Source organism: Falco cherrug, chromosome 7, assembly GCF_023634085.1.
Source record: "Falco cherrug isolate bFalChe1 chromosome 7, bFalChe1.pri, whole genome shotgun sequence".
Classification (NCBI taxonomy): Eukaryota; Metazoa; Chordata; class Aves; order Falconiformes; family Falconidae; genus Falco; species Falco cherrug.
The window spans coordinates 14,468,429-14,482,728 of record NC_073703.1 but is presented as its reverse complement, the minus strand read 5'-3'; the positions used below and the strand labels follow the sequence as shown (position 1 = coordinate 14,482,728).

The 14,300-nt window shown below is 40.8% G+C and overlaps 1 protein-coding gene across 2 annotated transcripts; it reads left to right on the top strand.

Moving 5' to 3' along the window:
* The first annotated feature begins 103 nt into the window (after positions 1-103).
* On the top strand, positions 104-13,319 carry HDC (histidine decarboxylase). Of its 2 annotated transcripts, XM_027801119.2 has the most exons (13): positions 104-962; positions 1,838-2,887; positions 3,726-3,898; positions 4,924-5,037; positions 6,436-6,558; positions 7,388-7,522; positions 8,469-8,612; positions 8,860-8,926; positions 9,774-9,936; positions 10,042-10,132; positions 11,318-11,416; positions 12,083-12,184; positions 12,368-13,319. In XM_027801119.2, the coding sequence occupies exons 2-13, from the start codon at positions 2,860-2,862 to the stop codon at positions 13,124-13,126; spliced, it is 1,998 nt and encodes a 665-aa protein (XP_027656920.1). In that variant the 5' UTR covers positions 104-962; positions 1,838-2,859; the 3' UTR covers positions 13,127-13,319. The 2 variants fall into 2 exon arrangements, with proteins under 2 accessions (XP_027656920.1, XP_055570991.1); XM_055715016.1 differs by lacking the exon at positions 6,436-6,558.
* The last annotated feature ends 981 nt before the right edge of the window (positions 13,320-14,300 follow it).

Sequence of the window (14,300 nt, the reverse complement as noted above, 5' to 3'; positions counted from 1 at the left end):
TTTGTGTGCGCATTAGAAGGTCAAGGCTTTGCTGTGTTAGTTATTCAGAAAAATATGAAAAACCTATTTCGGGCTTAGAGCGGCCTTCAAAGGTAGGAGGGAGGAATGGGGAAAGAATTACGTTATACAATATGAAGTAAAAATCTTCCTTCTTCAAACCTTGGAGTTTGTAGAATTGACAGTTAGGAGAAAATCCTAAGTATCCTGGTATTGGTATAAATTTGGCAAATTCAATCCCCATTGGCAAATTTTACTCCAAAATAATCAAAAGATAATAAAAAATGGAAAATCTGTGGTGTTGGTTTTTAGAAGAATTGTCTTCAAGGATATATTCATGCTCAGCTGGTACAAGGACTTGAAGCAAGCCTTGTGCAGTGACTAACTGGAAATTACTATATTTTAGGGTTGATTTCTTTGGGTTCTTTCTTCCCCCGCCCCCTTCCCCCCCCAAACTATCTGTTAAGTTACTAGCAAATGCAGGAACAAATTAGTCAAGTTAAATGTGCTCGTTAGGTGTTGCTGCGATTGGATTACTCTGTGATCAAAATAATGTTTGCGTCCCCACGTCCCACAAACTTAACTACAGTTTAATCTGTGTTCTTAATAATGATAAGAATTTCAGCATTCGTCAGAGTAGTGATAGTGGTAGTGTTCATGTCCAAATGGAGCATTTCCCACGGTTTTGATGGCAGAGACCTTTGTAGCAAACAATGAAAAGAACGTTTTCTATTCATTCTGCTTCCTGTGAGCAAATATTCTATTCCTCATTGTCTGTAACAAAATCCTTCCAAGTGCAGGGTAGCTATAACAAAGATTTATTTATCACCAGCAATATTTACCCTACCTGTAATTCATTATCACCTATTTTATTCTAGTTCCGAACAGGACCTGCTGTTTGTTCTCTTCTGCACAGAACGAGAAACCAACCTGATGAAACTATCACCTTTGAGCAAAGGTGTAGGGTATGTGTCACATGGAAAAGTTATTGTGTAGTCGAGCTCTGAAAACATTGTTAGAAGTATTGCTCCTTATTTGCTGTTCCAAATTGAAATCATAAATGTAATTAGCTACCAATTTTCTTTGAACAGATGTCCGTATGTTAAAATAATGTATGAGTTAGTTGTAATGAACTAGAATCACAGGTTTTAAGAATTTTCACCTCTTTTTGAGTTGGTCCTGTGCTTGATGCCAGTCCCTTCTTGCTGCCTTTGTTCCCCTTTATGGTAGCATTTGCAGCAAAGCCAAGAGAGGTTCATAAATAGATATTAACTGTGAGGACAGCTTGTTGGATTTTCTCCTTCTGTTTCCAGAAAACTCTGAGATAAAGCAGATGAATATGCATACAGTACGGGGGTTTTTTGCACTTCTTGTGCTTGTTCTTTCGGTGCCTTTATCAATATTTTTTATTATTTCAGTATATTAATCTGATGTGCGTGTATCAGAGCATCTTTGTCATATCTGTGAAATGGTTCTTTCTCAAATATCTAATCGCAGCAGAAACTAGGAAAGGTTTTCACACTGTTCTGTGGAAAGTATGCGGTGGAGAAAGATGTAACAACTTCCTAGAATAATGAATGCATTTAGGCAGCGTTATAGTACCTGTGGCAGAAAATCAAAGCTGCTCTGACAGCCAGTTCTCTTCTGTATGATGAGAATAAAGAAACTGCTGTCACGTATCAGAGGAAGGGTGTCAGCCTAGACGGGTATCCTGCCTCCAACAGGGCTGGCCCTAAGCAGGAGCCTAGGGTATAGCAAAAATAGGGCAAGCATATACTTTACAATGTAATAATTTCTTTTTCTGGTTCTTAGTCCGTAAGTCCCACCTCTCTTTTCCCAGGACTGCCTGGTATCAGTGTAGAGCCAGGTGCGTTCCTTCTGGTGAAAGTAAGTGCTCAACATTGGATACAGTGTCAAACAAAGGTGATGCTGCCAAGGAGGTCAGGATGTATTCTCAGGTACTACAGCTGGAACAAGGGGGAATCTATATGGCTGCACTTCCAAACTGAGGATCATCCAGGTGCAGGAGCTGGAGGAATTCAGGAGATCTAAGGCCAAATCCCAGTGCGTATGCATATCATGCGTGAGGAAAGGAAGAGCAGTGAGGGGGGAAGATATGTTTTCCCAGCTCAGCAATCTAGGGTGGTATCAGTGGAGGAACATCACCCTGCAGTGTAACCTCATCTTATCTGGAAGGGCAAGATATCCACACAGGATCATTGCAGCTTTGTACAGCAGTTCTGGAACTGGCAGTAATTGTAGTGCCTTTCTTTCTAGCAGCAAGGGACTGACAGCGTAGGCACTGAAGCCTTGGGGGATGTAGGTATGCTCTGGGGAAAACACGGTCCTACAATTTTATTTTTTTTTCTTTAAATGAAAAGTCCTTGCCTGCAGTGTCAAATTTGTTCTTGCTGCTGGCATGTTTTAATGACTACTGTTCAGTGTGCTAGAGTGACATGTCTGCCTTTATTTGGTTTTGGAAACTCTTGAGCTTTTACTTTCCCACAAGTCTGATGTTAATGCGTCATATATTTATGACGTGGATTACTGTGGGACTTCTGAAAGATCATTTGAAAGTAGGAAAGGGTTAGCCCAGAGGCAGCCCCTCTTAGAGATAGACTCTTAAACATCAAAAGAGCGCAGATGAGAACATACGAGAGACTAAAAGCCCTCAGTTGGGAGGAGTTTAAGATAAACGCTCACCAATAACCTGCCTGCGTTAAACCTTTTCCAGAATGCGTGAGTCAGAGAGCAAGGGAGCTATAAAGGGTGAAGCAGCTAGCAGGGCACCAGACCAAACTGCCCACCTCTCCTGAAAGGTTGTGGCCCAGGTGTGAAGAGGTGCTTTTAGAAGGAATCAGCATGGAGCCTGAGGAGTACAGACGGAGAGGTAAGTGATCCTTTACTCTTGGAAACGGGTAGCATTTGCTTGTGGAGATCAGCTGTTGTAGAGCTGGGAATGGTACCCAGAATTAGGATGGCCTATACATACTCTTCATTTGCAGACATGTCCTTGAGAATTAGATCTGCTGAGGCCGAGACAAAAATGTGTTCCAGGGTTGAGTTTAATGGATTTGGAGTCAGTGGATGACTGAGGCTTTTTTTGGTCTTAAATTTAAAATACTGTGGTAAAGCTGCAGAACTGTGATTCTGAATAAACTTGTGCCAAGGGGTTATGCACAGTGGTTCTTCCCTGGATGACACCATGAAACTTCAGTGATACTGGCACAGTTCTGGAGATGGGAAGCAAACTTCGGTGCCAGGGCTGGAGGAGGTTGCCTAAAAAGTGGAGAAAAGGTGTGGACCTGTGCAGTTTTTTTAAGAAGATGCAAAAGGGGGTATGCTGTAACGACAGGGAAGCATGGGGAATTAGGAAAATTTGATGTCTGAAATGCAGTTTCAGTTAATTTGTAGGCAAAAAAATCTGTCTATCAGTAATTAAACTGTACTTGTACCATGATTGTATTTTAAAGGTACATTTGAACTATTCAGTGGCAACGCTGAAATAACCCTGTGGATCTGTTCTGTGCCCGTGGAGCCTGTTCTAGAAGCCGTGTCCCTACATTATTAGATGGGACAAGTAGGGTGTAGGAGGAAGGTTAGTTCCTGTGGCTGTCCTCGGAGCAGTATTCCAAGCCCTGTCCGATGCTAATGACAAATTGCATGAAGTACTAGCACTGTTAGTTTTCCTGCAATTGAAACTCAAAGCACTGGTTTGCTTCTTGCAGGGAAGGAGATGGTGGACTACATCTGCCAGTACCTGAGCAATGTGAGAGAGAGACGAGTGACTCCTGATGTACAGCCAGGTTACATGAGAGCCCAGTTGCCAGATTCTGCCCCAATGGACCCAGACAGCTGGGACAACATCATTGGAGATATAGAGAAGATTATTATGCCTGGGGTAAGAAATAAAGTATAATCACAAGAAAAAGCCATTACTACCTCGGGTGAACACCAAATCCTGGAATGCACAGGTTCTACAGAACATGTATCTAAAGTGCCCAAAATATAGAATAAGGTTTGCAGAAGGATTCTGGAGATTACTGTTGTGTTCCTAAGTACAATTTTAGGGGACAGACCGAATGTATTTTTGAAGTATTTTATACATTAAGAATAACTCATGTTTGCTTAGAGGGGAATAGTGATTTTCTGACACTGGTGAATTTAGCTTCACAAGACCCCTCTGCCTGCTGACCTGCATCATCTCAGAGGTGAAAACCCAGGCACAGCAAGGTGAAATGTCTCTTGTCCAGGGTCACCTACCTGTAAGATTTGTCTCCTTGCATGTAAAGGTCTCCTTCCTCTTGTGTATAAGTATTGCAGATTCTGCTAAATGAGTTCATATTACCCAATTAAGTGTTTTAGGTAAGAAGCTGTTTCAAAGTGTATTTTAAAATTTTCTTTACAGATGTTTGCAGAAACTTGGTGTGATGTAGGAGACGTATTCACATTAAACATACTTATGCTGGTGTCCCACATACAGGCTCCTTCAGTGTAAGGAGGGAGGCTATATGATTTGTAAATTGGTGTGTGTGACTGAAGGCAAGATATTGTTTGACGAAATAAGTAAGAGCAATTTTGTTGCGAGGGTTCCCTGTATGAAGATAAATGTTTTGATAAATATTTCTGACTGTTGTGTCATGTTCAAAAGACCATTATTTCCTGTTCTGAGTCTTTGACTGCCTGTTTAATTCAGATAAATGCTTTTGCTGTAATTTGGAATTTATCTAATAACGACCCAGTATTATCATTCGCTAGTGCTGCACTCCTGTTACTATCTCTGTAGCTTTCTGCTAGCAGATCTGTAATTGCACATATTAGGTTGCTATGATCCTTTTCCATCACTTTAAACAGATAATAATCACTACATCATGTGCAGAAATTTGTGATGTTTTCAGACCTAACTTCTAGATAATTCTGTTCTAGGTAGTCCATTGGCAAAGTCCACACATGCATGCCTACTTTCCAGCTCTTACTTCCTGGCCTTCACTCCTTGGAGATATGTTGGCTGATGCAATTAACTGCTTGGGATTCACATGGGTAATTTTCTTTTTGTTATTTTAGATATTTATCTCCTGTGTGTATTATGCAGGGAGCAGGTCATAGCCATTCTCTCTTCTTCTGTGAGTCAGTATAATTATTTACTTTAACCAATTGTATGTCATTTGCATAAATGACAAAGATCACTTAGAAAAATAAATAAATAGAATATATAAGAGTAAACATTACCTAGTAGTGAGAATGAATTAAAGAAATATACCACTAGAAATGTCTGTTTTCTAATCCTTTGCATATCCCACTGTGAGCATTGTTCCCTGTCATCTAGTCTCAGTGCCAAGACGGTTACACAAGCACTGCAGGCAATAGAAGAGACACCATCCATGACTGCAGGCTACGTTGGGCTCTGTTCCAGTTCTCCGGCTCCTTTGAGAGAACACATTTCCCATTTTTCCTCTTCGGAAAATAATTGTTTAGTGGCCTGTCCCAGTCTGAATATTTTGTATCCTCCTGCAGCAGGTACACAGTGCTACTTGGTTATGACTCTACATACCTCAGTAGCGTTCTGAAGCCAGTGTTTTCCCCAGTGGTGAAGTTGCCTGGATTTGTAGACTTATGTCTCCATGTAAGAAAGCAGTAGAAGCTCATAAACCTTCAAAGAAATTGGTGGTTATAGTCTTCATGTAGTTGTATAAGATTAGCTCATTGCATACACAGAAGCACCCATTTCTGTGCCCTCAATCTAGCTGTGATAGATTTCTGTTAAGTTTGCAATGTGAACAGAGTCTTTCTTAAGTGGAAAGCTGGATACTGCAGAACGGCTTTCATCTTTCTTTTGCCACTGCAAAAAGCCTCCCTTAACTCAGCTGGAAGATAGATGAGCGCTCTGTCTCTTCAGGGACCAAGAGCCTGTACTTGTGTGGTGAATTGCAGTTTCAGGGCTTTGTCTCAAATAGCTCATTGTGAATTTTTTTTTTATATGAATGACTCTCAAATTATTGATAGTTTAGAAGCTCAGCACTGAGAGTGATGCAGGTCATCTGGAGAGAGCATTTGAAGGAGGTTAGTGGGAGTCTGTATTTGGTTTTAAGAGAGCAGCTGTGAATGAACAAGGTACCTGGCACTCACCCTCATCTGTGACCTTAACCTAGCAGTCTGTAGTACAGAACTCAGCAAACAACATAATTTTTATTGCAGTAGCGTTGTATTCAACTAGGTATGGGCTATAGCTTTACCCCATGAGCTACTTACATCTCCAGTGTCACAGAGCTGGTCATCTGCCTTTGTTGCATCTGGGTGAGACTTCTCCCAAGGCAATTAAAACCCGTTAATAGCTATTAATTAGAATGTGATACGTGGTTTACTCTAAGGGTTATACTCCTACTGTGTTTGCAGGATGAATTACAGGCTGATTCTCTTTTTTAAAAATTATTTTTCTAGGCCTCCAGTCCAGCCTGTACAGAGCTGGAAATGAATGTGATGGATTGGTTGGCTAAAATGCTGGGCCTTCCAGATAAATTCCTGCACCACCATCCCGACAGTGTGGGTGGAGGAGTATTACAGGTAGGGGAGATCAGAGGTGGCCTCATCAACATTTTGTTTTCACTCAGGTGATTTTCCTTCTGGGTGATAGTTTTTCCTGCAGGCAAAACCAACAAGATTTGCTCTATGGGTCTGAATAGAGATGAAACCCAATTTGACGTTACTTTCACAAATTTTAGTATTAAATATAGAAGATTATAGAACAGGAATTAGTATTGCTTTTAGTCCTGTTGTGTTATGGATGAGGGGCAGGTATTCTTGTGGCCTTATATAAGGACAGAGGAGAGTTAGGTTTGGTTTCTTCGGTCTGTTTCACATAAGCAAATTATTCACTAAAGTGATTCCTGCATAATTAGAGAAGGAATCCTTGTTGTTCCTTCTGCCAGCAGTACGTAGCCACGCAAGAAATTATTTTTCTTTTTTCTCATGTCTACTTTGAGAGTTGCAAGGTCAAGGCCTGAACCTTTACCTCCTTTCACAAGGCCTAAATGAGTATCCCCTGGAATTGGTGCAGAGACGCTGTGGTGTTGTAAGGAGCTTTGCTCAGGTTTGTCATTTTTATGGGAGATACTGCATTTTAGCTGTAGAAGAACAAAAGGAAAATGTGATTTATTTACTCCCCCTAACTTTCAGTCCTGCATGTTAAAAGTATACAGCAGCTAAAAGGCTTTATTTTGTGTCGCTGGCCCAGGGACCTGCTCATCAGCTAGCAAGTTTTCACTGCATCCCAGAAAAGCGGTGGTAGAAAAGAGGGGATGGGCAGCTGAGCACCTCAATGACATCCGTAAATCCCTGACAAAATAGCAATAAAGGAGTAATATGTTGCAGTAAATGAGCAATGTCTTTGCAGAGCACTGTGAGTGAATCAACCTTGGTTGCACTGCTAGCAGCAAGGAAAAACAAAATTCTGGAGATGAAGCTTTCAGAGCCAGACACTGATGAGTCCTCACTCAATTCTCGCCTCATCGCTTACGCATCTGATCAAGTAGGTTCTTTTGGTTACAAAGAAAATAAATTTGCTTCTGCTGTCTTGTCCAGACCACACAATGCGAACGTGACTTTCTGTACCAAGACAAAACCGCAAACATGAATGGTCACAGGCATAAACGAGCCCCTCCAATGTTGCTTTCTGCAAATGGGGAAACGAAATCTGTGTGAGATGAGGTTTTGTAGGGTCCTGGCAGTCTTCAAGAGACTGTTTCACGTGACTTACTTCGGCACATCCTTCCTGTTGTGTCACAAAGCCTTACTGCAGTAAGTAGGTGCTGATCTCGTGCTGCTGCAGCTCTTGTTTCTTCACAGCCTCCTTCCACTCGGACAGGCATGCTGAGGGCATTACTCCAGTGCTGCTCGGGGTTGTGGTCTCCACTCCGGGCCTCTGTGCTTGTTCTTGGAGGAGACATTGACACAGTACTGCAGCTCTGCCTGCAAACCTGTTCCATCCTTGGACTCCTGAACTGAACAGTTGTATTCCCCTGTGAAAACTGCAACAGGAGACACACTCGTTCTGGCTCTCTTAGTATAACTAAAAGGGCTTTTTCTCATCAGGGGGTTTGGTCTACCCCAGCCCAGAAGTAAGCAACTTCAGGGGGCGGTTACCTTCTTATGGCAGGGAGGAGGGAATAAACTGAGGTTGATCCATTTCTAGAGGCTCCTTTAAGAGCTGAGTTCTGATAAATGGCCCTCCAAACACAAGGTGAGGATGCCTGTTACTACAGTTTAGAGACCAGAACCCAAATAAATGGAACATAAGCATTCACTGGAGTAACAGTTTCTTGTAGTTACTCACAAAGAAACTTTCAGACTTGTATTAATATGGATTATAATAAGGACCTTATCTCTGCTTTTCCTGCTGTCTTTATAAGGCCATAACTTACCACAGCTGTTCAGCTTCAGAGCTTGCTTTCTTACTGTTTTTCTTTTTTTTAAAGGCACATTCTTCTGTAGAAAAGGCTGGCTTGATTTCTCTTGTGAAGATGAAATTTCTGCCTGTGGATGAGAACTTTTCCCTCAGAGGTGAAACTTTGAAGAAAGCCATTGCAGAAGACAGAAGGAAAGGCCTAGTGCCAGTCTTTGTATGTTCAGCTTTCTGGTTGGGAGTATCGGCATCGTTTTGTGTGCTTGATGTCAACGTAAAATTTAATCTGAAACATTCCTTATTAATTAAATATGTTAGCTGGAAGTTAAAATGCATAAAATAATTTCTATTTTATTGGAAAAAAATTAGTATCATTTCAACTGTCTGTGATGGCCTACCCACTTTTAAAGTGCTGCGTCCATTTGTTTAAAAAATGCCATCTTAACAGGTTTGTTTCCTTCTAGGTTTGTGCAACTTTGGGTACAACTGGTGTCTGTGCTTTTGACAATCTCTCAGAACTGGGTCCAATTTGTAAGTGTCTTTTAAGTGTCTTCCCTCCCCTCCCCCTCCCCTCCCCCGAGTTGCAAACTATGATAGCACAGAAAAGATAGAATGAGAAATTCTCGTGCCAAAACAAAGGAGAGCAGAAACACTAATGATCTGAGTTTTTCAGATGTGTCTCAAAGATCAGTGGACTCAGCACAAGACTTCGTAGTGATTTTTATAAGATTTAGGTTAGGATGCTAAAGTACATTCTACTCAAGATGGATGAAATTTGCCAACTGATAAATCTTTAATGTGGTTATTCAGGGAATACAGACTGTACAGTACAGAGTGCAGTACTGCTGTAGGATGGATACATAAATATTTAACCTAGCAAAGGCGTTTTGAAGGTGGTGTTTGCTAGGACATCTTTTGTAGCCACCGGTTCAAAAGGTAGATTTTACATGATTGCAGACCTTATTCTGGCTTAAATTCTGACAAGTAGCTGCTGTGGCACTTTCTCTTGTTGGGTCAGCGTCAATTCTCTCTCTGGGTCTTTTTTGCTTGCCACTGTGTCTTTATTCTGGCATTGTACTGGGGAATTTCACTTAGTAGAAAGGCAGGTGAGACAAATCAGATGTTGAAAAGCCTCATATGAAATACGGAATAGTGAATTTTCTTACAGACACCATCTGATTTCAGCATTATCCTATGTTTTGGGGTTCTGGATCCACAGCTTTAGAATAAAACTAGATTGTCAATTGTCTTGCTTGCTATTTTGTTGTCAGCCTGTCTGCCTTCTGCAAAAACATGCACCTAGTTTTCAGAGAGGAGAGATTAAACATGTACTTTGATTCCTTCTGTCCCTTACGTAAAACTATTTCAATTCCAACAGGTGATGCTGAGGGACTCTGGCTTCATATTGACGCTGCGTATGCAGGAACAGCATTTGTATGCCCTGAATTTCGATTATTCTTGGATGGAATTGAATATGCAGATTCCTTTACCTTTAACCCTTCCAAATGGATGATGGTTCATTTTGACTGCACTGGATTTTGGTGAGTAAAGGCAAAACACAAACACCACCAAAAGGATAACATGCAAATTGCAGAGTTTTTCTCTGCATAATTTTTGCTAAATACAGTTCATTCTACATTTGATAGGGTTAAGGATAAATACAAACTACATCAAACCTTCAGTGTTAACCCTGTTTACCTCAGACATCCCAATTCAGGAGCTGCTGTTGATTTTATGGTAAGTTGTTATTTGAGTTAAATTGTATATAAAATGTTCAAACAGACTACAAAATTCCTCACACTCTGAGCGTGCTTATCTTACAGCTGGTCATACTATATAAAAGCGTAAAAGCAATTATACTGAGATCCTAATGCAGAGTAAGTAATAAAACTGAAGTGAGCCCTGGTTATGAAAATTAATTATAAAATTATATGTAAAATATAGAGATTGAAATACTTAAGATTTTTACACAGATGGGGATCCAGCCTTGCCTTTTTAGTTAGAAGGGTCATTTCTGTGCATTGTGTTGCTGAAGTAATTCCTAGTGGTGGCATTTTGGCTGGTTTTCTTGTACCTCTGGTACATACTAAAAGAGAGAAAAGAGTAAGTGATGGAAGTGCCACGCTGTAAAACAGCAGTAGAATGAATTACATTTTTCTTCGCATTAAGATATTCATAGGAGAGCTAAGGAGGCATTTCACTTTAGATCAGTCTTACAGCAGATTTCAGCACAGGAAAACAAAAGAATATTCACTGCCAATTGTTTCTGCTATGATCTCACCCTGGTCCTGAAAAGATAATTGTTTCCTTGAAATCAATAGTGCTTTTCACTAGAGTGAGTGTGGAGAGGAGTGGAAAAAATTTATCAAGGAGTCCCTCTTGCGGTTAAATAGGACTCTGCATATAATTGCGTAGCTCCCTAGAAGTATTTGCATTATATGTTCTGTCACTCTTCTGCATGCGTTAGGTGTTGCTTCCTCTGGAAGGGTCTTGCCCTACATCAGCGGTTGCTGTTTATAATTGTTTTGGGAAAAAATTCAGGATGGTACTTAAATATGCAAATTACAGGAACTGATTTGAGCACTCGGATCTAAAGTGTAAATGGACACATCTGAAATGGATAATGCTCTTTAAATGCAAAAAGATGTTGTTAGCTGGTAATTAACAAAAAATTCTAAGCATATCCAGGCCATAGATTAAGAGGAATTGCCAAAATCTTACTTTTGCAATTAATTGAAAAATGTGTAGATAGAGCATTTCTTTGATGGCTATTTCCTAGGTTTAGCAGATTTTCAGTAATTTGAAATGATTTGTGTCAACAGAGATTTCTGACCTAAGTCTGAAGCGACAGAGGCAGCAGTGTAAGGGGACGCTCCTTTCTGTTGTTTCTGCACTCGCTGGTCAACTGTTGTCTTTTCACAGCACTGGCAAATTCCACTCAGTCGTCGATTTCGTTCTTTGAAGTTGTGGTTTGTGATTCGTTCATTTGGGGTGAAAAAGCTTCAGGCTCATGTCCGACATGTATGTAAATTAACAATCCGAGCATAAATGTATGATGTTCACTTACTGGTAGCTAGGGCATAACAAGTCCTCTTGCACACAAAGCTTGCGTGTGAACACTCGGTGGGTGCTGATTTTACTGGTTAAGTAATTTGGAAAGATTGACTGTGTAGACAAAAGATTTCCTGTACCCTTCCTGCAATCAGTAGGTGATGGAGAGCGACTTGGTCAGTCAGTGCCTTCTGCACATGACCGAGTACTGATCTTAGAAGCTTTCTTTGAGGCAAAGCTGCAGCTGTTAGGGAGGCAGGCTGTGATGAATGGCTGAACCCATTGCGATGAAAATTTATGGTCTTAAGTCTTTGGAGCATAAATAAAGGGATCATATTGTGGATCAATGGTTGGTGCAAAAGGACTAATCTGAGAAGGCATGTTGTGTTTTCAAATCTTCTTCTAGAAAATTCCTATATCTAGTCCAGTTACTCTTATTCATTGTCAAGGGTTTGGGCAAATAGAGACAGACTTTTAAATTCTTAGCTTGGTCGTCATTCTTCTGTTTGCTGCCATTCATGCATTGGAATGATGTGTTTTAGTAAGGAAAGGAATTCTTAACTACTTAGTTTAGTGTCTTACAGTGGGTTTGTGACAAACCAATACATAACTACTGGGTTTTTTCCTTAATTATAGGGTACTGAAACAGCCAAATTCTTTGAATCCTTGGTTAAAAGTGATCCACTCTTTGAAATTCCTGCCACAAGACATCTTGGACTGGTTGTATTCCGTCTAAAGGTAAAGACTGAGCCTTTTGCATGTCTCTTTGGAATCAATTGACCACAGCTGATCTCTCCCCAGACATTAAGAACTTTGTGTAAGAATTTGTAATGCTGGAGTTCTTATGATGTTTGGATGTTGTTGGAAATTCTAACTATAGTGTCTTTATTTTTTTTTTCTTCTTATTCATATTTAAAACAGGGTCCCAACTGGCTGACAGAAAAACTCCTGAAAGAACTAAGCAGTTCTGGCAGGCTCTTCCTTGTTCCAGCAACTGTTCGTGACAAATTCATCATTCGCTTTACTGTAACATCTCAGTTCACAACCAGGGAAGATATTCTGCAAGACTGGAACATCATTCAACATACTGCAGCCCAAATTGTTAGCCAGAATTATGGGTTGCACTGCATCAATTCTGGTGATGGGTCAAGAATAATCCCTAATATGATAGTTGAGCCTAGCTCTGATGCCACTAGTAATGATTCTCAGCTTTATCTAGATAGAGGAAAACACAAAATGCCTTCCAGAAAAATAGTAGTTCAGCCTAAGAAGTCAGCAGCAAGTCCCAGTACATGTGTGGTTAGTCAACAAGTGAGAGGTCAAGGGGATCCTCTAGATGACTGTTTTCCGGAAGATGTCCAGGATGTTACCAAACATAAGTTAACTTCTTTTTTATTCAGTTATTTATCTGTTCAAGGCAAGAAAAAGACAGCACGTTCCCTTAGCTGCAACAGTGTGCCAATGACTGGTAGTCTCGAGCAATGTAACCCCAAGGCAGCAGCCACTGAGAAGGAGTCTCATGCAAATGCCAGAATTCTTTCCAGGCTGCCTGAAGAGGTGATGATCAAAAAAAGTGCCTTCAAAAAACTAATTAAGTTCTACAGTGTCCCGAACTTTCCAGAGTGTAGCATTCAGTGTGGCCTTCAGCTGCCTTGTTGTCCTCTGCAAGCCATTGTTTAACAAGTAAAAGAGCTCGGTCCGTAAGACTTCTCCAGGTAGAGAACCAAAGTTTGTTTATTCACATGCAATACTACGTGTTACTTTGTCCAATATGTAAGTAGTGGCAATGACCACACAGAAAATTCCTGTGCTTTTACTGGTGGAAACCTCGTGTACTTATAGATTAAAATACCAAATAAATCTTGCAGCCGTATGACACAAAACTCTGGTTTGTAGACTATGGTGAAGAATGCCAATTTCTGCCTTAGAAGTCCTGGTAATGGACAGTTTGTAGCTGGTACTCCAGAGCCATTTTGACAAAATACGCTGGTAGGGGATAAACCGTTTGACTATTTATTTGCACCATGGACGCTTTTGGTTTTTTAAGACTTTCACTTAAACTGTCTACACTAGTGTAAGGATCTGCGTGTGCAGACAATGCCAACATCACTTCTGAACTGTGCAGAAAGAAGGGTGTAACCCAAGAGATTTTGCTGTATTAGGGCAATTTAAAAACTCCCTGAGTTTAAAAACACAGCAGCCCTGCCATTCCCTCTGTGGAATGTATTACAGTACACAGGAGGCGTTACACAGCCGTGCTGCAAGAGCGGTTGCCCTTGCTCTGAGCGCCTGTGGCCTTCCTCAGCATGGCCTAAGGTCTGTGAATCACAAGTGCGTGAGGGAAGAGAGCGGGAATGCTATTTCACCCTTTCTCAGAAGAACGAAGGGTCATTACAAAAGAAAGCATCTCTGTGCAGCAAACAAACTTATTGCTACAAGAGGCCAGTGATTTACATATTTTTCAATAACAATTTAAAAACCTGGGGGGAGAACAATCTGTTGAAGGCAACTCTAAATTCAGAGATACTACTATTGAGTCAGGAAGTGTGATGATTGCTAGGAGATTATTCTGGGAAAGCACTGCTAGATGCTTGCTGCCTTCTCCATAGTTGTCTCCTGGCACCTATAATCACCCCCTCTTGAAGGCAGTGCATCTGCCAGATGGATCTTCAGTCCGACCCAGTACAACTGTTCTCAAGTTATATAAACAATGAGCCTGGTTAATCAGAAAAATTTCCCTACTTCATACAACATCAGCTAAACTTGGTGGGGTATACTGAAGCATGTGTTACAAGAGGCAGTAGAATTTGGCCTGTTAACCCTTTCCAGTAAGAAAAGATCTATTTTATTCCAT

Coding starts and splice junctions, on each gene's coding strand:
- HDC (XM_027801119.2), top strand. CDS start 2,860: ATGGAGCCTGAGGAGTACAGACGGAGAG. Junction 6,559..7,387: donor TGGGTGGAGGAGTATTACAG/GTAGGGGAGATC, acceptor ATGTCTTTGCAG/AGCACTGTGAGTGAATCAAC. Junction 8,927..9,773: donor CTCAGAACTGGGTCCAATTT/GTAAGTGTCTTT, acceptor CAATTCCAACAG/GTGATGCTGAGGGACTCTGG.